Source organism: Peromyscus californicus, unplaced genomic scaffold (genome assembly GCF_007827085.1).
Source record: "Peromyscus californicus insignis strain IS unplaced genomic scaffold, ASM782708v3 Scaffold_3__1_contigs__length_106647218, whole genome shotgun sequence".
Taxonomy (NCBI): Eukaryota; Metazoa; Chordata; class Mammalia; order Rodentia; family Cricetidae; genus Peromyscus; species Peromyscus californicus.
The window spans coordinates 19,155,236-19,176,570 of NW_026294551.1; the positions used below are offsets into that span (position 1 = coordinate 19,155,236).

At 39.4% G+C, this 21,335-nt stretch overlaps 1 protein-coding gene across 6 annotated transcripts in view; it reads left to right on the forward strand.

Moving 5' to 3' along the window:
* LOC128122392 (mucin-17-like) overlaps positions 1–21,335 on the forward strand; it is a 58,128-nt gene that overhangs the window by 16,392 nt on the left and 20,401 nt on the right. For 4 of the 6 annotated variants that reach the window (XM_052757932.1, XM_052757928.1, XM_052757931.1 and 1 more), the window contains 6 exons: positions 1,701–1,772; positions 3,016–3,087; positions 6,895–6,966; positions 8,418–8,498; positions 16,366–16,437; positions 19,120–19,194. In XM_052757932.1, coding sequence (XP_052613892.1) covers positions 1,701–1,772; positions 3,016–3,087; positions 6,895–6,966; positions 8,418–8,498; positions 16,366–16,437; positions 19,120–19,194 — 444 coding nt within the window. The remainder of the gene's footprint in view (positions 1–1,700; positions 1,773–3,015; positions 3,088–6,894; positions 6,967–8,417; positions 8,499–16,365; positions 16,438–19,119; positions 19,195–21,335) is intronic. The other 2 variants (XM_052757929.1, XM_052757930.1) reach the window with 2 other exon arrangements.

The window sequence follows — 21,335 nt, forward strand, 5'->3', positions numbered from 1 at the left end:
TCTGGAACATGAAATAATAGATGGGGAAAGGGAGAATATTACATTAAAACTTTACCTTTGGCTCAAAGAGTGCCTGATTTTAAAATAAAGTAAAAATAGGTATTCCAGCATAGACAAAGCCGTAGCTGCAAGAATAAGGATCTAATAGACTAGTCTACCAGCAGAGATTGAGTTAAAAAACAATGAGATGTTATGAAATACTTTGAATATCAGCTCAAGTGATTTGAAAGTCAACAGTGCGATACAGAGAACCATTATAAATTTCCAAGAAATTTTGTAAAAGTATTAAAACAGAAAGGCAGAACCTTGCTATGTAATACAGCCTGCCCTTGAGTTCATGATCATCCTGCCTCAGCTTCTCAAATGATAAATATAGGCATGTGTCTTAACGCTCAGAAATAGGATCATTTTAGCATCCTTGTGTAGGAGAATCCAGAGGGGAAGCTTAATTCTTGATGACCATATAGAAAGATGTACAAAGTCTAGGAATAAAGTGAGCAAGAGCTGAGCCACTGTGGCTATTATGGGAGTGGGAAGAAAACCCTGAATCCCCACAGAGTAAGAGAAGATAGGATTTAGTGACTGACGAAAGAGTTGAGGACTGATACTGGATGTGATGGCGCATACCTATAATCCCAGAACTCAGGAGGCAGAGGTAGGTAGATCTCTGTGAATTCGAGACCAGCCTGGTCTCCAGAGTGACTTCCACACCAGCCAGGGCTACAGGATTGGAGTGTGCCCACAATTTCTGTCCTGGATGAAGATGAGAAGGACAGATGGACTCAGCAGTCAGGAGCGAGAGCAGCTTGAGGGTGGTGAGTTCAGTTTTAGGCATTTTCCTTCTTGGTGAACATAAAATTAGACAGCTTGGGACTGAATGGAGATGTCCACTATCAAATGAGTGGATTTCCTTCTTCCCTACCACAAGAAAAAGTATGTTTAAACTGAGCAAGAAGGTCTTCACTGAGAAATAAGACCAGAGCTAAAGGTAAATGCTCAAAGTGAGACACAGAGTTGAAACTAAACATAAATTAGGTGTTCAACATTAGATTCTTTTAAGCATGTGCCACTCAAGGATATATTTTCATTTTAAAAAAATGTCTCGGAAGCCTGGTGTGGTAGTATATACCTATAATCCTAGTACTTGGGAACTAAAGAATGAGAGTCACAAGTTCAAGGCCAGCCTGGACTATACTTAGTGAGATCCTGTCTCAGAATGACCAGAGGACTAGGAATACAGCTCAGTGGTAGAATACTTGACTGGCACACAAAATGCCCTGAATTCCATTACTAGCTCTACCAAGAAGGGTGAAGGGTTGGGACACCTGGGGAGGTTACTCAGCTGTTACTGGAGTTCAGATCCTCAGAATCCATATCAATGACAGGTTGGTGTGACAGTCTATTTGTAATTACAGCCTTGAAAGTCAGAAGCACATTCTCCAGAGCAGTCTGGCTAGCAAGTCTACCATACCAGTGAGCTCTAGGTTGGATTGGAAGATTCTGCCTCAGTAAAGCAGGAGAATGATTGAAGATGGCTCCTAACATCAGACTTGGGCCTCCACATGCACACACGCAACACGGAAGCAAAAGACACGGTGTTTCTAGGATAATCTAGAAAACTCATTCCGTGTAGCTTGCCGCTCTTCTCCTATGCCCTACCAACCAAAATCAACCCCGCTTGCATTTTGGTTTCTTCACAGGAATTTCCAAGGAAATGATATTTCTTACATTGACAAAAATGTTTGGAAAGCATACCGTTGGGCTGAGAAACTGTGAGTAGTATATATTCTCTCCAAATGTTATAGAAAATATTGCCCTTTTTTGTCCAGGTTTTGAAGTCAATATGTCTGAGGAAAGACATTTCCTCTGTTCATCCCACTGAATTTCTTTAGAATAGGTGGCTGGACATGGAATGTTTAGGTTAGAGATAGGGAAACTTAATGGCTCTAAATAAACAAATAAATTGGTACTAATTGAGTTTCTCTGATAAGTTGCATGAGGACTGGGATGTGGTTCAGTGTTAGTACACTTGCCTAGTACATGAGGCCCTGAGTTGGAACCTTAACCAGTACAGGCAAAATTTTTAATTTAAATGTTGTGGGTTTTCATTGAAAGACAAATTTGTTTTCCAGTTCAGAAATCATCTATGATGACACTTTTTGTGTGTGTGGTTTTTCGAGACAGGGTTTCTCTGTCTAGCTTTGGAGCCTGTCCTGGAACTTGCACTGTAGACCAGGCTGGCCTTAAACTCACAGAGATCTGCCTGCCTCTGCCTCCTGAGTGCTGGGAATAAAGATGTAAGCCACCACTGCCTGGCCTATGATGATGTTTTGTTTTGTTTTTCCAAGACAGGATTTATCCGTGTAGTTTTGGTGCCTGTCCTGAATCTCACTCTGTAGACCAGGCTGGCCTCAAGCTCACAGAGATCCACCTGGCTCTGCCTCTTGAGTGCTGGGACTATAGGTGTGCACCACCACCATCCGGCTATGATGATGTTTTTAATGGTTATAAATTAAGTTAGAGGGATAGTGAAACCTTCCTTATGCCATAATCCCTCAGTTCTGGGGTAACTGCTACTCAAAATTTGGTATATATCCTTCCAGACATATTTTCATATAGAAAAATAGGAGTATTGCTGCTTTCCTTACCACTTTTACATGATTGATAACATTTGGTGACTTGATGGTTTCACTTCATGATATTTAAAGTTTCCTTTCCCCTATGTAGAGGCTTATACTATTAATTTCTAGTTCTGCATAATATTTCATATAGGGCTGAGTTAAACATCCTGTATACCTCAGACAAGTGTTTCTATAGGCTAGATACTTAGAAATGGAATCTCTAGGGTGGAGACCATTGTATAGATGAAATTTTAATTGCTCCCCAAAACACTGATGACAATTTATACTCTCAGCAATAGCATATGACAGCATGTATTTCTCCATTCCATTTCACCACTGAATGTTGTCCATCTGTTTGATGATTTTTGATCCAGATAACCTTTTAATCTTCCAGAATTATCAGTGAAAATCACCTGACTGAATTACATAAGGATACATTTGAAGGCCTGCTGTCCCTCCAGGTTTTGTAAGTTAGTTAAGCATATCTCTTTGTAAGTTATGGGTTATCTATTGATTAACAAGGGATTTGAACTAGATAGATACTAACATCTCTTCAAGCAATAAAATTGTGCAATTATTGGCTGGGTTTGACAGTGTTTGCTTATAATCCCAGGACTGAGGAGGTAGAAAATAGGAGGATTGCTCCAAGTTGGAGATCTTCATGTTCTACATAGTGGGTTTCATACCAGTTCCAGGGCTGCTTGGCAAGACCCTGGCTCTAAAGGCAAAAACATAATAAAACAGAATCTGCAGTTATGCCACTCAGGGGTTTGGCGGGGGAGGGCTCAGCCCATCTCTAACATGAAAATGCCTTCTATCCATTTTAAATTTCTTAAATCATATAGACGAGCTTCAGATAGAAGAACTCCATTTGCAGGGGGAAATGTTAGTAAGGTCTGAGCAATTACTGGACCTCACACGACCCTTGTTTCCTAAGGCATATGCTTGTATTTGGATCTAGTCTGTCATACCTCGATCAAGTCTGATCCATGTTCTCATTTACTATAGGAGTGGTTTGACACTTTTAGAGGACTTGTGCCAGTGCCTTTTTTGTTGATGTGACAGGGTGCCTGATAAGAACAACTGGGAGGAGGCAGGATTCACTTTGGCCCTTCAGTTCAGAGGTTTTTGGTTTATGGTCGCTGGCTCCATTGTTTCTGGGTCTGTGTGTGGGCTTGCAAATCCAACTAACTAACAAGTCTAATTTACTAATTTAGACTGCAAAAAATATTTAAGGCAGTGTAGTAGGATGTGAGAAATTAATGTTAACTTTGAATAGTTGTATCAAAGAGAAGAAAATAGACAACTATATTAATTTGAAGGTCATTAACCCAGAACGTTTTCCCCTCTTTGAGATATGGTCTCATGTAGCTCAGGCTTGCCTTAAACTCTCTAAATAGCCAAAGCTAGCTTTGAATTCTTGAATCTCTTGCCTCTATTTTCTAAGTGCTAGGATTACAGGCATTCATTATCACACAATTTATGTAATTCTGGGAATAAAATTCAAGATTTTGTACATGCTGAACAAGCACTCTACTAACCACAATAATACCCTATGCTCTTTTGTTTGTTTTTGAGACTAGGACTCAAATGTATCCCAGGCTGACCTTGAATTTGCAACAGTCCTCCTACTTCGGCCCCCTAAGTGCTAGGATTGCACGCACGTGCCATCATACCTAGTTTCTTATAATGATTTAATCTGAATTAAACTGACACTGAAATACTAAATAAGTAGCTAAATGCTAGATTGTATAAATAGTATCATTAACATGATTAAGTCATTAGGAGAACAGACCGGTATTATAGTTTTTAATGTAATAATTTTTGTGCCTATGTGAAAATAGACAAAAAAAGATGTGACTAGTGGCACACGCCTTGAACCACAGTACTAGAGAGGTAGAGGCAGGTGGATCTCTTGAGTTTGAGGCCAGTCTAGTCTACATAGTGAGTTCCAGGCTAGCCATGGCTATAGTGTCTAGATACCCTATAAAAAAGTAAAAATCTTAACAACATAGTTGCCAAGGAAGGAGTATTTGCAACAGTAATTCTGTTTAGAGATAAGCATGCACTATGTTGTTCAGTGGGAAAGCTTGCTTTCTAACCTTTACCCATAGGGTCCAGAGTGGTGTACATCTTTAATCCTTATTGAGCTAAATAAAAACGACATATTTTAAAAATGTATGGGGTATACTTTCTATTTGAGAGCATTAGGGAAGTGCATATACAGATCTTTATATGGTTTAAAAAATCTTCCATCTGCTGGGTGTGGTGGCACGTGCCTTTAATCCCAGCATTCTGGAAGCAGAGGCAGGCGGATCTCTCTAAATTTGAGGCCAGCCAGGACTACAAAGTGAGATTCATCCTAAACCAAACCAGAAACATTTTCCTTCTATTGACACTTAGAGAATGGCCATGATTGCACTGGTCCTACTTTTATATTGGTATTTTTGGGGACCCTTTGCATCTGAACTCCCAAACTGTACAAAAATGTTTGGAGGAAAACAATAAAATACCTAAGTAGAGTAGTCCTCTTATTTATTTTAGTTTGTAAACAGTTGGTTCATAATAACATAATTTATTGTCATTCCTTTATTTAAATGTCCCTCAATTTTTAAAAAATGTGCTCAAACAGAACATGCCCAATACTGTGTCTATTATTGGAGGCACAGAGATGAGTAAGACAGGGTTCCTTCCCTCTCAAACTCATGCACTTCGAGAGAAACAAACACAGGAGCATGAATCTTAATGCTGCAGAGATGCAGAGAGGGTTCAGCCATAAAGTCATAAACTGAATTTTTCCAAATAAGCCACTGTTCTTAAACTCATCAACTATGTGTTTATTTTATAAATATTTGAGTTTGCTCAAATATTTGTGTCAGTCTCAAACTTGGTGGGCAATGTAGATAAGATAGACTCCATGATTTCAAGGAATTTATGATTAGAAGAAGGGTTGTGAAAATAATTTCAAAAGTATGAGGGGGCTGGAGAAATGGCTCATCAGTTAAGAGCACTTACTGCTTTGCAGAGGACCAGAGTTCGGTTCCCAGCATCAACATCAGGGAGCTCACAACCTTCTGTACTTCTAGCTCCAGAGGATCTGATGCCCTTATTGGTTCTCTGTGAGCACCTGTACACACACACACACACACACACACACACACACACACACACACACACACATAAAAATAAATTTTTTTAAAGTAATGAGGCCTGGGGATAGGACTCAGTGGGTAAAAGCACTAGCCAGGAAAGCCCGTATTTGGTCCTCAAAACCCACATTAGAAAAAAGACAGATGTAGTACTGTGAATCTTTCATCCCAGCACTACTGTGAAGAAATGGGGACAGACAGGAGCTGGAAGTGTTTTCAGCTAGCTAGCCTCCAGTAAGCAGTGTGGCAGAAACAAGAGAGTCTTGCTTCAACAAAGTGAAAGATAGGAGCTGATTTCTGAAACTGTCCTCTGGCCTCCACACATGTACACATTCATACATACATTTTTTTTAGGTCACTGAGGTATAAATTTTGTCTAGAGTACAGAAGAGGAGAAAAGACTTGGATTTAGTTCAGGGAAGCTGTTCCTACACTAATTGTATTTGGATAAAACCTTGAAGAATTACTGGGAATCATCCAATAGGCCCTTTGGGGAGAATGTGCTAAATACTAATAACAAGAGTGAAGAAAAAGCCAAACACATCCAAGAGTTTGAGGGTGCCATGAGCACCTGCAGAGTATAAGGGAAAGAAGGACGGAACCGGGACTTCTTTAGATTTGAATGCCAAGCTGAGGAGCCATGGCACTGTAAAAAGAATCCTCATAGCACCACCTGGAGAGCTCGTTAGAACTTGATTATGACAGTGCCCCCACCCCAGTTACCAACTCAGTCTAGAGTAAGGCTGATTTCTACTTTCTTCAGCTCCCAGGGGCCAGATTTGTGCCTGTACATTCAGTACTCAGGGGGCTGAGGTGAGAGCTGTGCACTCTACATTATGTTCAAAACAAAAGTCACTTAATAATTATTCTTCTCTCAGGAAAGACTACCTCCAAAACTTACCAGCATCTATAGCTATCTTTTTATATATGAAGATCATGAAGATTGATACATTTAGAATAGATGTGGATCCGGGTAGGGGCTCTAGAAAGTTCAAGTATAAATCCAATGGTTTAGAGTCTAGACAAAAACAATAATATTATCAGTTCTAAATTCTATTGTTTATTCATACTAATTAGATATCTAATAGCTAATCAAAGCAATATTTCCGTTTTACTTTTCCTAGGGATTTATCCTGCAATAAAATACGCTATATTGAAAGAGGGACATTTGAATCATTACCTTTTTTGAAGTATATGTAAGTTACAAATACAACTCATTTACATTTGGAATTTTATAACCCCATGCTACTTATTCTGTTACGTGATTAAAATTTTGCTAGTAGGAAATAAGCCAGACTTAGAACAACAAATATTGCATGTTTTCTCTCATCTGTAGAAGTTAGACTTATGCCTTTTTTTTTTTTCAGTGCTGGGGACCGAACCCAAGGCCTTGTACTTGCTAAGCAAGCATTCTATCAATGAGCTAGATTCACAACCCTTGGACTTCCATGTAAATACACATATATGTGGCATAGAAGTAGAAGGTGGACTATGGAGGTCAAGAAGGAAGTCTAGAAAGATGTAAACAAAAGAGGGCAGTGGGAGAAAGACAAAATGCCATTTTTTCTGTCATTTGAAATCTAGATTTAAGTGTGTGTGTGTGTGTGTGTGTGTGTGTGTGTGTGTGTGTGTGTGTGTGTAGCATGAAAGGAAAAGTGAGACTCTGTGGGGAGGAAAGGGACAAAAGGAAGGGACAATGGAGAGCAGCAGGAAGGATAAGTAAGCTACAACACATGCATGTATACATAGACACACACACACATATATAATGTAAACTGTCATGATGAAACCCACTATACATATACAAATGAAATAAACTTTATAGCTCATAGAAAGTAACTACAATTACAAAGCAAGTTATTTTTCATGTGTATGCCTGTGTGTGTGTGTGTGTGTGTCTGTCTGTCTGTCTGTCTGTGTGTACACTCATGCGGATGTCTGGCTGTCTGGCTGTCTGTGTATACACCCATGTGGATGTCTGTCTGTCTGTCTGTCTGTGTGTGTGTACACCCATGTGGATGTGTGCATATTCTCATGCTTTATACAGATCACAGAACTTGAGTTCTATCCTTCCACCATGTGAGTTCTGGGGCTTGAACTCAGGCTTGGTTGGCAAGCATCTTTACCCACTGAGCCATCTCACCAGGCCACATTCTTTTAGTCTATGGTAAAAATGAGTGAGACTTGAATCACAACACAGCACTGATTTTTAGTCAGTGTGGCTGTGTACTCAGGTGACATTTGTCAACTGTGGATTTGCAACGGGCATCTAGTGTGCAGACCCCACAGCTGTTCTAAACATCCTCCAGCGTATAGGACAAACCTACATAACAGAGAGGTCCAACCCAAAATTTCAGGGATACTGAGGTTGTGAAACCCCCTCCTAGTAAAGTAAGATCATTGAAAAAAAAAGGATTTATTTATAATTCACTGTAGTTAGTGCATTGCATAAGTAAATATGAAGTGTAAATCATAAGCCAATATCATCCACAATGAGATTTTCTTAGTGAATTGAGAAAACATTGAAACCATTTCTGAGAAAGGTTATGTTTCATCATATTTATATTAGAATGATTGTTAAATGATAACTGTTCTGAAGAATTTTTTTCTTTTGGCTTATGTCTTTAATTTTTTAAAATGATTTTAGGAACCTTGGGTGCAATTTACTCACTGAACTGAGCTTTGGAACATTTCAAGCATGGCATGGAATGCAGTTTTTACAGAAGTTGTAAGTGAAGTAGAAGTTAAGCACATGTAAATACTTATTTGTGTGTTAAAAACCCAATGGAGTATTGATTCACCGAGTGTAAACCCTGTGTGAACTGTGATAGCTTGTCTTAAGGTCCATTCATTCTTTTCCAACGAGGAAACTAAGGCCCAGGAGACTAGGAGACCTGTGTAAACTACAGGACATGATCTGCTTTCCTAGTCCTGACCTTCAGCACAGACACTAGAAGTAACACCACTCAAGTAACACTCACTAGGTATCATGATGGGGCCCTAGTGCTGTGGCTCTGATGTGTGATGCTTTTGGAAACCCACTTGTGATTCCCTCTCCCATGCACAGTTCCCAAAGAACAAAGATTAATAACAAGTCCTCCAGGGAGCAAAGGGTGTAGGTGCTTCCTCAGAAATGTAAAGCTGAGAATTCACTCTGTGACTTCTCTCCCCATCATCCAGAACATTATTTTTCAGGAAGTATATGCCTCTGAAATCATGGATTCTCTGTGGGTAAGAGGCACCTTTGCAGCAAGGGATAAGATGCCATCTGCATTAAGCTATATGGTTGAAAATATTGAAAAAGAAAATATGTTGCTCTAGCCTGGTTCTATATAATACTTTTCTTCCTCAAGAAGAAAGTGAATTTTATTAGCTTTTAGCCAAAAATTCATGTTTGTTTGGCATTATGGCATCTGCTTAAATACCAGCAGTTGTACTCAGGAGACAGAGGCAGGAGGATCATAACTTGGAAGCAGTCTTGGACTAATAGTAGACTCTTGTGCCAAAAAAAAAACAAAGCAAAAACCCCACTTTGTGTGACATTCAGTGGCCAGGAAGGCATTATAAACTCAAGAGGAAATTTCTGCTCTGAATCTGATTCTGGGTGACTGTCACCTGTCTGGCAGGTCAGAAACCCAGATTCACAGTTGGTTCCCATTGGCGAAGGGTTGGGATGTGCTAGAGCTGCATGAACTGTTCTGTAGATGCTTTGTGGCAGTCCCCTCTCTCCAGCACAGCTTGCTGACTCCTAACTTGGGAAAAGGAACCACAGGGTCTGCTTTTCAGGCAGAGGAGCGTGGATGGTGGGTTAGGAAAGACTCATGCAGGAGACACTGGCTTGTTATCTCTAGTTTGTGTCCATCTTTGCAGAAAGGGAGTCTGCTTCCCGGTGATGAGAGAAGCAGCGCTAACTGGTATTGGACATTGATATTCACATCATGTGGTCTGAATGGAATGGTACCTCCCAGAATTCAGTCACTATCACAGATTGGCCCAGTGAGGTAGGCACAGTGTATGCTTGTAGGCCCTCAGATGCTGAGGCAGGAGGATGTCTTGAGCCCAGGAGTTCAAGGCTGACCTAGGCAGGATAATAAGAACTCATTAAAAAAAAAGAAGCAGCAGAAGCTTGACAACAATGGACACAACCACCAAGTGTGTGCTGGGACTCCTTTGTTAGGATCCAACACCCAACTCTTTGTGATAGATAGGGCAGTTTTCTTCAGGAAATATTTCCCATGGTAGGACAGGAATTGCTGCTGCTTCCTCGTCGTCATCGTCATCTCTCCTCCTCCTCCTCCCTCTTCTTCTCCTCCTCCTCTTGTATTTTTTTATTCTTCTCTCATACATTATATCCTAACTATAGTTTCCTCTCCCTTCACTCTTTCCATATCCCCACTTCCTCTCTCCCCCCGATCCACTTCTCCTGCTTCTCTTAAAAAAAAAGAGCAGGCCTCCCAGAGATATCTACGGCAGATGGCATAATAAGGCACAATAAAATGAGGCACAAACCCTCCTATCAAGTCTGGATGAGGCAACCCAGTAGGAGCAATAGGGACCCAGAACAGCACTGTTAAATGAGCTGAATAGGTACAATTCCTTGAATAAGAGTAGAAATGTATGTACAGTATGTTCTAACCAAAATAACCTTAAATTTGTATCAGCATACAAAAATCCATATCAGTGTAAAATATTTAAAACTGGTAGTTGCTTTTTTGTTTAAAAGTATATTCAGTATTCTACCTTTTTATCCTATCACTTCTATAACATTTATACAGTATAACAAAAATAACCTCAAATTTGTGTCAATATACAAAAATTCAAGCCAATGTAAAATATTTAAAACTTGTAGTTGCTTTTTAAAAGTAGATTCAATAATCTACCCTTTTATTCTATTTCTATATCCCTTCTTTTTCTTTTTAAAACAAGATCCCTGAATCTAATCTGCTTTGTTCAGCTTTTTTCGTGACTAGTACCAATAACAACTTGTAACCAACTCCCCTAAATTATGACAAATATCCATAACCCACTAAATGACCAAAAATCTCTTGGGAATGTGGGCATTGTGTTCTTAAAATTACTTCCTGCTGTCTGGGGGCAATGACATCTTTAGGGGACCCTGAAAAAAATATTGGCTTAATTGTCAAGTCCTGGAAGTGCTAGCTATATCATTTGTTGTCCAGTCTCTGTGTAATGGGAAAGTGCAGGGTTTATCTCAAGTCCTAGCTAGAGTAGTCTGTGAGGCTGGATCATCTCAGCAAGCCACCTTGAAATTGTCCTGAGCAGTTTGTAGTCCAAAACTGAACTTTAGGTGGTGTTTGTCAGCTTAGTGGTGTTATCATAGTCCAGGTGGGATCGTTGTAGGGCCCCATCATCCTTTTGGAGACTTCAAAGGTCGCTGTTAGGCATGGACATGGTTCACTGCAGAAAACTTAAACATTTTAAATGTCATATGCAGCAGATCTCAAAGAGGTTAAAGGACTATAATTTGTTATGTACATTCAGAGTACAAAAACTTAATTCCTAGTTACCTGATAGAGTACTCAAACACGAAATCATGTACTGGGAACTAGATTAAGCCCTTTTCTAGAATTAGTACTCTATATGACAATATCACAATAAAAAGTTTAATATATATATTAATCTTACAAATTTTGATATAATATTCATACCATAAGAAAAGTTTTTAAAAGTCAAAATAAAACCCAAGGATCAATGAGATTACTAGCAATAGAATAGTCCCTTAATTTTGGTTTTTCTTCTGTCCCGTATCAGGTGGCTTTTCTGACATTAGACAGAGATTTTAGATTTTACTTTAACAAGCATGCTTGGGTTTAGAGAAGGAGAGAACCATGCTCCAACTCCAAAGCCAGCTTAAATTTTTAACTGAACTATGACTATAAAAAGACCATTCGCATTATATGTCTGTAGAGAACAGCAGAAACAAGCATTTAGGAAGATTTATGAAATTTTATCCTGTGGGAAATGTGATGTACCAATAGGCCAATTTATTTACTCCTTTTCTTGGGACATTTTCTCTGGATGATTCATCCTTTTTCTTCAGATGTCTCATTTGTCCAGTGGTCTTCAGATTCCTTAGCTGGTTGCCTTCATTCTCCTGGAAAGACAAAAACAAAACCCTTCTCCCACCTTAACTTTGGGGAGTTTCCCTTTTGGCAAGTTATATCTGATCAAATGAAAAGAATTTGTTAGTCTTGTTAGTTTAGATTGAATGGTCACACTGGTTGATGAACTATCACCTCTTCTAATCAAGAAGTCTCTTGTTCCAATCCAATCTTTATCAATCTTGATGGTATCCACAGCTTTTCTTCTCCTGTAGAAACAAAAGCAAAACCTCTTCACTAATGGAAACCATGGTTTCCATTCTGAGGTCAACACATCTTTAAAGTATACACACTGATTTAATTTGGTAGTTTTTTTCTATTAGCCAGTGTCTCTCCACAGCTGTTGTTTCTTTCTCATTAGCATTTAGAAAATTTAAAGTTAATAAAACATTAAGCAATCTATTTCTGTGGGTCTTTATTACTCTTTTCTGTTTATTAATATATTTTTTAGAGTTCGATTAGATCTTTCTATAACTGCTTACCTTGTAGGATTGTGTGGTATACCTGTAATATGATTTATGTTGTAATATGTAAAAAACTGTTTCATTTTACTAGAGACATATGCTAGAGCATTGTCAGTCTTAATTTGTACAGGTATTCCCATGATGCCCATGACGTCTAACAAATGTGTGATTACAGAATCAGCCTTTTCAGAACTCAAAGCAGTTGCCCATTGAAATCTTCAATATGTGTCTATGGTATGATGTACATATTTTAATTTTCCAAATTCTGTAAAATGAAACACATCCATTTGTCAAATTTCTTTGAGTACCCTTTGGGTTGCTTCCTGTAGGTAGTGGAATTTGATTATACAAGGAACAAGTAGGACATTTTCTTATAAATTCTATCTCTGTTCCTTTGAAATCCCTTTATCCTCATGGCCCTTGACTAATTTCTTACCCTTTGTGGGTGCTCCTATTTAGACACACATCTCTAATGATTCAAGCTAACATACACAACAATAGAGAACATTGTGGTGTCTTTCTGGGTCTAGGTTACCTCACTTAGAATGATTATTTATATCTATATCCACTTATATGCAAATTTCATTTTTCTTTAAAGCTAAATAATAGCCTTTTGCATCCATGAAGCACATTTTCATTATCTAGTCATCCATTGATGGACATCTAGGCTGTTTGTATTTCCTGGCTATTGTGAAAAGAGCAGCAGTAATCAGGGAATAGCAAGTATCTCTGTAATATGATATAGAGTTCTTTGACATTAAGCCCAGAAGTGATATTGTGTATACAGTAGCTCTATCTCTAACTTTTTTGAGGGATCTCCCCCACTGGTTTCCATAGTACACCAGTTTGTACTCCCATGGGCTGTTTGTTACCACTGAGCTGGAGAATGAGGAATGATCCAGAGCAACTTAAAACAACACACTTTTCATTGCTTCTGTTACAGAGATTGAGTTAGATTTTCTCAATAAATAAATTATTCTGTAGTGTGATGAGCCTTTGATTAAATTTACAGAGTTCTGAAAAAAGTGGTTCTGGCTTTTTTTTTTTTACAATTCACCATTTGATAGAGGAATGAATTCTGATGTTCTTACATTATTGTTTTCATTAATGTCACCATGTTGTCATGACTTTAAGTCTCTAAAGTCTCAATGACAATGGGCTAGTTAGGTATTAGTCATGGAAATGATTAGGGAAAAGAATAAATATAGAGACATTCTCAGATAAGCACAGAAAGTTTAAACCACTATTTCTAAGCCAGTCATGACAATGCTCATGTCTGTAATCCCAGCACATGAGATTTAAATCAGGATCAGAGTTTCAAGGCCATCCTGATACGCTTAGTGAGTTCTGGTTTGGGTTAACTTTATTTACATGAGACTGTGCCTCAAAAAACAAACACACAAAACAAGAAATAATTTCTAACTCATTATTTTATACAATGAATACACACTGAAAAAAGAAGAAGAAGTTTTGAGGTTTTCCATATTAAGTCCTCTGAAAATCAATGTTAAGTTGCAGCTCTCTTACATCTTTTCTCATAAGTTAAACACAAGCTCTGGTGTCCAAACTGACTTCAAATTCCTGCCTTACTGTTTATGATCTTAGAAACAAAACAAGTTATGTAGCCTCTGTGTACCTGGTTTCCTCATGGGTACATGGACCAATTATAACCTGGACCACTTAAGATATTGTTACAGTTAAACATAAAACAGTAATGACAGATGCCTGGAAGCACAATGGATTTTTAATACAATATTTGTATTATTTCTTTGAGAATTTCATACAGTGTAGTTTAATGATACTCACCTCTCTCCTCCTCCAGCCCCTCTCAGATCCACCCCTGATTTCATGTCCTCTTTTTTTTTTTTTAATACTCATTGTGGTGGTTTGAAAGAAATGTCTCTCATTGTCTTAGTCATTTGAATCCATGGTCCCCAGATGGCTCCATTTGAGGAGGTTTAGGAAGTACGAGCCTTGTTTAAAAAGGTCCATCATTGGTGGTGAGCTTTCAGAATTTAAAGACTTGCACCATTTCAAGTTTGCTTTCTCTGCTTCCTTGAGCCCCAAGCTTCCTACTCCTGCTGTCATTTCTGTGCTCTACCATCATGGACTCTTTTTTGTATGTTGCCTTGGTTAAGAGTACTTTATATCACAGCAATAGAAACACACCCATTGTGCCTATGCATTCCTAATTGTGGAAGCATTACTGGAGCATGGTTGTCCTATCAGGAGTCTCACTCTGAAAAACTTATTCTCCCCACTCCAGAAACATTCAGCTGTCTATAACTCCTCAGTTAGGGGTGTCTCTTAGTTAGGATTTCAATTGCTATGAAGAGACACCATGACCATGACAACTCTTATAAAGGAAAACATTTAACTGGGGCTGACTTACAGTTCAGAGGCTTAGTCTAGTATCATCATGGTGGGAAGCATGGTGGCATGCAGCCAGACATGGTGCTGGAGAGGTAGCTGAAAGTTCTACATCTGGATCAGCAGGTAGCAGGAAGAGAGAGTGAGCCACTAGCCCTGGCTTGAACTTCTAAAACCTCAAATCCCACCCTCAGTGACACACTTCCTCTAACAAGGCCACACCTCCTAATAATGCCACTCCCTATAGGCCTATAAGGGCAGTTTCATTCAAACCACCATAGGGTTTGAACTCCTTTCCCCTCCAGCACAATCAATGTTGGCCAAAATAATTATTAATACATGATATAGATATGCACTGAATTGATTAGCTTTAACCTGAAGGCAGATTTTCTGTTCTTCTGTTTGACTTCAATTCTTCTATTCATTTTTTTGTTTTTGTTTGTTTCCCAGCCTGGGCACCAAAACAAGGCCTGTGTCAACACAGTGGGAGAGAGAATTTATTGATTTCATTGATGTATAAACAGTGTTGCTTATTTATGCAACAGACATTTTAAAAATACCATAGTAATTTCAGGCACAGGATGACAGTAACAGTAAGTCCTGGTCCCTGCCCTCAGAAGTTCATGGGCCAGGAGACAGACAAATAGTGACAGGCACCCTCACACAGGCTTGGTTAACCAAGAATGCAAGTGAGCATTTGATGGAGTTTGGATACGACCAGTTCCTCCTCTGACATCCTTTTTTCTTTGTCTCCAAAGCCAGGGAAGTAATCTCCCCATCCCTTAGCCCCTCTCCCACAAAGTTTTCCTCCCTTAACTGAGTGAATTAACAACAAAGTATTTTGTATTTCTAAAAATGGACAAGCATCTTGGATTGTGGGAGTCATTAAAAATAATATTTCCTACGTTTTACTATCAGTGTAATTGTAGGATTTTTAAAAACAATTTTTTAGATTTATTTATTTTTGTGTCTGAGTATTTTGCCTGCACGTGTGTCCATGCACATCGTGCCCTCAGAAGTCAGAAGAGGACATTGGATCTCCCGAAACTGGAGTTATGGATGCTTATAAACCACTGTGTCAATGTTGGGACCTGGTTCCTTTACAAGAGCAGCCAGCACTTCTGACCACTGAACCATATCTCCAGCTCCTCATCTGTAAAATATTTGAATGAAAAATTCTTTGGCATTTTTTTCTTTGCAATCCACTTTTTTTTCTGTTTTTCTCCCTATGGTCTTTTTATTTTCTATACATGTGGATCGTTTCCAAACTACGAATGTTTATGGAGTCTAGGGGTGGTTTATAGGTAAACCAAAATGTTTTTTTAATGTCTACTCATTTATTTTGTGTCTGTGTGTGGATACATGTATGCTAGGGCATGTGATTGCCATGATATGTTTGTAGAGGTCAGAGGACAGCTTGGGGAAGTCAGTGTTTTCCTTACATCATGCAGGTCCTGGGGATTGAACCTGAATTGTCAGGCTTGCTCAAATTGTCAAGCTCCTTTACCTGTTGAGCCATCTTGTTGGCCCACAGAGCAATTAAAAAAAAATTCCATACCAAAGAAATGAATGTAAACTTTATAAGTAGACGCATGCACATTGAAAATGCTAATAATTTCAGTTACTTTGTATTTTTCAGGATTCTCAGCCGTAATCCTCTCACAATTGTTGAAGATCCCTACTTTTTTAAATTGCCAGCAGTAAAATATCTGTAAGTATTGTGATGATAATCTTCGGGTTCATGAGATGATTCCTGTCCTTATTGATTTTCACTGGAGAATATTTTTCTCATTTCTTATTAATCCTTTGATAATATCATACACTGTGTTTTGATCATATTCATCCCTTTCTCAACTCTTCCAAATCCACACCCCTTCCCTACCCACCCAGCTTTGTGTTCTTATACTTTTGTTTGTGTGGCTTTCCAATGGAGCATGGTCAGCCTGTCTGGGGCCACACTCTTAAAGCAGGCCTCCCCTTTCCGGTTGCTATCAGTTGCCAATAGCCCATTAGCTAATGGCATCATTTCATGCCCTCTCTTTGTCTGGCTTGTGTTTATACGGGTCTCATACATACATGCTGTCACAACTGCCATGATAGGTCTGGAAAACACTTGCTGCCATGTAGTCATTCACAGCATCGGGCTCTTACAATCTTTTTGCCCTCTCTTCCACAATGACTCCTGAGCCTTAAGAGAGATGTGTGATGTAGAATATCCCATTTAGAGCTGAGTATTCTGTAGTCTCTTATTCTCTGACAGTGACCTCTGTGGGTCTCTGTGTTAATTGCCATCTATTCCAAAAAGAATCTTCTCTAATAAGGGTTGAGGGATGCATTACTCTAGGGATTTAAAGATAAGTCATTAGAATTTCATTTAGTACTATGTTCTTTAGCAGAGTGATAATTGTAGGTTTACCTCTAGGGCCTATGACCTCTATGGGCACAGATTCATGCCTCAGTAATGTGCCAGGTATGGGTTTTAGCTTGTGGAGCAGATCTTAAATTCATCAGAAAATGGTTGTTTATTTATTATCTTACGTTGTGCCAGTATTAATCAGTGAGCATGCCTTGCCCAGCCAATTATTATTTTAGCTTGCAGGATTCATGGTTGAGTAAGATTGATGATTACTTTCTCCTCTAGTATTGTGCATAGCACCTTCCAACACTATTAAAGCTAGCCAGTAAATATGAAACTTCCAGTTGAGTACCAATTTGATTTCTCCATATTCTGTGGCTCAAGTATGTGATATCTTCTGCAGTGAGGTAATACCATCAAGTTATGGAAGATAACCAAGAGCATTAGCAATAACCTATAATATTTGGAGATCTATGGGACCTCAGAGGCCAATAACTCCAAAGCAAGTGATCCATTCCCAATAAGGAGCTTTTTATTTGTTAGCCTGTGGTGTCTTATAAGGAAATGTTTCCTTATTATAGGTTACTCCACTTAAACTGTGTGTTAGAATTTCTGTTGCTGTGAAGAGACACCATGACCATAGCAACTCTTATAAAGGAAAACATTTAATTGGGGCTGGCTTACAGTTTCAGAGGTTTAGTCCATCATCATCATGGTGGGACATGGCAGTATGTAGGCAGACATGGTGCTGGAGAAGTAGCTGAGAGTTCTAGATCTTGACCCACAAGTAGCAGGGAGAGATTGCCACACTGGGCATGGCTTGAACATATATGAGACCTCAAAGCCTACCTCCACAGTGACATACTTCTTCTGAGAAGGCCATACCTACTCCAACAAGGCCATACCTCTTAATAGTGATGTCCCTTATGGGCCAGGCATTCAAACATGAGTCTGTGGGGGCCATACCTATTCAAACCACCCCTCCCTCTCCCCCTCCCTCTCCCCTTCCCCCCTCCCCCCCTCTGTGATATCTTCTGTAGTGGTAGAAGTTTCCATACAACTTTTTCAAGAGGTCTTTAGTGTTATTCCTTTTTGTATTCTGTCCTCTACCTTGCCCATCAAAGAGTATTTTGTCTTAAGGATAAAAAAGTCACAGTTTCAGTTTTAACTTGATTATTTTAAAATGCTATTAAGGGCTGGAGAGATGGTTCAGTAGTTAAGAAGAGTATATGCTACTTTTGCAGAGAATCTGAGTTTTGATTCCTAGCTCCCAAGCTGGCTGATCATAACTGCCTTTGTTTCCAGCTCTGGAAGAATCTGATGCTTCTGGCCTTCATAGACACCTATACTCACAGATTCACACACACAGACCCATATACACACAATTTAAAATAAAATTAATCCTTTCAAATGTTATTAACAAAGAAAATGATGAAGAAAGGATAAATAAAGACATTCAGCCTGGGGAAAGACCAGTATTAAAGATCATAGAGAGATATGCAACATGGACAAAGCTGGTCTCAGCAGTTGAGATCTTTTGCTGCTCTATTGTGAGGACTAGCATTTGAATCCTAACACCCATGTGGGTAGCTCACAACACACTTTGACTGCAGCCCTAAGAGATCCAGTCCTCTTTTCTGGCTTCTATGGCACCCACACACATTCACGTGCATCTGCTTAGGCACACAAATACATATACACACAAAATAAGTCAAGAAGAGAGATGAGTATGTCATTGTTTCAGAAAGCAAAGAAGCATAAGTGTATACTATTTTTAAAAAGAACAGGAAATAGGAAGTAGTAGTTATGTGGTAAATGCAATATGAAAATGAGAAGTAAGAAGATAGAATTCTATTCAGTGCCATCTCGTTAAGTGGGTGGTGTAAGTAGTAGCCTTAGATATAGTAAGCTCTATAGAAGTTTCTTCTCTGATGGGCTTACTTACTCCTGAGCCAGATCGCTTCATAGGAAAGCCAGAGCTTAAGTAATCACATGTGACGAAAATGGTTCCTCATGAAATCTGGCTTTCTCCTTCAGAGACCTGGGAACAACGCAAGTGCAACTGACGACGCTTGAGAACATCCTCATGATGACTCTGCAGCTGGAACATCTGTAAGGTTCATTTTCTTAGAATAATTCACCTAGCTCTTTTTCAAGTTTGTTTTATGCTAGTTTTTTATTTTATTAATTTCTTGTCAAGATAATTGAGAGGAAGTTTTCATGCAATTAAGTTCAAGTGCAGAGTTTGATGTATTTGCATAGTTGGCTAGCCACTGCCACAGAGCTTAGGTAACCATGCACTCTGCCGCCCCCAAGAGGCCCATCATGGGCAGTGAGGTGGCTTAGTGCACAGCACTGTGAACGCCTGGTGACCCGAATTTAATTCCTAGAAACTACATTAAAGTGGAGGGAGAGAGCTAACTCGACAAGGATGTCCTCTTACCTCCACGTGAGTGTTCAAATGCACACATGCACACATGCAGTAATAAAAGTTCAAAGGCCCCTCATGTGCCTTTTCAGTCAGTCACTCCTTTCACCCTTTAATCCATTACTGTTCTTATTTCTGAACCTATAGTTGACCTTTTCCAGCACATCTCATAAATGATATCCCATAGTGTGTGGCCATTTGGATCTGTCTTCTCTCACTGAGTGTGGTCTTTAACATATCTCATCAGCAGTGTATGGCAGTTGCTCCATTCACCTGGTCTTTATTTTTCAGTTTTCTTTAAAAGCATTTACCTGGATTAGGGGTGTAGCTCAGTTAGTAGAATGTTTGCCTAGCATGCATGATGCCATGGGTTTGATATAAACCAGGCATGGTGGTGACTACCTGTCCTCCCCAGCACTCACAGAGTATAAGCAGGAGAATAAAAGATTAAGGTATCTTTGGCTACATTGGTAGTTCCTGGCTAGCCTGGAATACATATGAGACCCTGTCTCAACAACAATAAAAAGTTGTCTTCCTACTAGCTGATACCTAGTAATGTTTGTGTTCTTATAATCTGATTTGCATTTGTTTAATAACGGGTGCTGTGGAGTGTGTGGTTATACCCAGGTATGTTTTAGTGGTGTATATTTACACCTGTGTCCATATCTGAATTGGATGTTTTTGTTCTTGTTGAGCTTCGGTTTGGGTTTGTCTTTGAGACAGAGTCTCTTTTATATAGCCCAGGTTGCCCTTGAACTTGCTGCTATCCTCCTGCCTTTGCCTCCTGAATTCTGGCTTTTCTGGCTTTGCAGACTTTTGCCACCATACCCAGTTTCTTACCAAGGATCTCTTTTTCTCTATTTATTTTGTGTGCATATATTTGTGTGTGTGTGAATGTGTATGGTGAGTACATGCCATGGCACACATGTGAAGATCTAAGGACAACTTCCAAATGTCTCCTTCCACCATATGGCTTCTGAGTATTGCAAATGCCAATACCCACTGAGCCGCCTTGCTGAGTCATTTGCTTTCTGTACTCTGCATACAAGTCCTTTCTCCCAGATATGTGTTTAGTCAGTATCTTCTCTCTGTTTGTGGCTGATGTTTTCACTAATAAAATATCTTCTGAAGAGCACATGTTTTTAAATTTTTATGTATGATGAACTCTAGCAGTGTTTCTTCTATAGCATGTGTTTTTTTTGGTGACTTACATAAGAAATCTTTGTCTGAGTTACCCATTGTTGGAACTGCAGCACAGGTGGGTAAGAATGGCATGGAGGTAATAGTCTGAAGGGTACCAGCCTGGAAGTCTTGCAGAGGGGGACCAAGTAGTCAGGGTTTGCTGCAGCAGCAAGCACTGCCCCCTCTTTTCAGCTGTACTCTGGCCCCTGCTGCAAAGAACCAGGCAGTGGCTACCAGCCTGGCATGACCTCTGCCTGCCACATTTTCCTCTTGGGCAAGGTAGCACAAGTTCCCCCATGGCTCTCTGGTTCTAGAAACAAAAACTCAAGAGGAAGGTGACAGTTTTGCAGATGAGGTTTCTGAAGATTGAGTAGAAGCTACTCAAGATTCAAATTACAGATAAGCTCATGGCCAGATGATGCACAGTGCATGCCTTCTCCAGCCTGACAGGAACCATGTAGCAGCTTCAAGATTCTTTTCCAGATGCCTGTAGACTTTACCCAGAAGAATTACTGCTATGAAGCAGCTTCAGGTGAATGTGCTCACAGAGAAATGCAGGTTTTCTGAGGAAGATCAGAAGGACGTGGAGCAGAAGTGTCAACACTGTGGCAGCCTCTATTGATAAGAAACGGGACTTCATCCT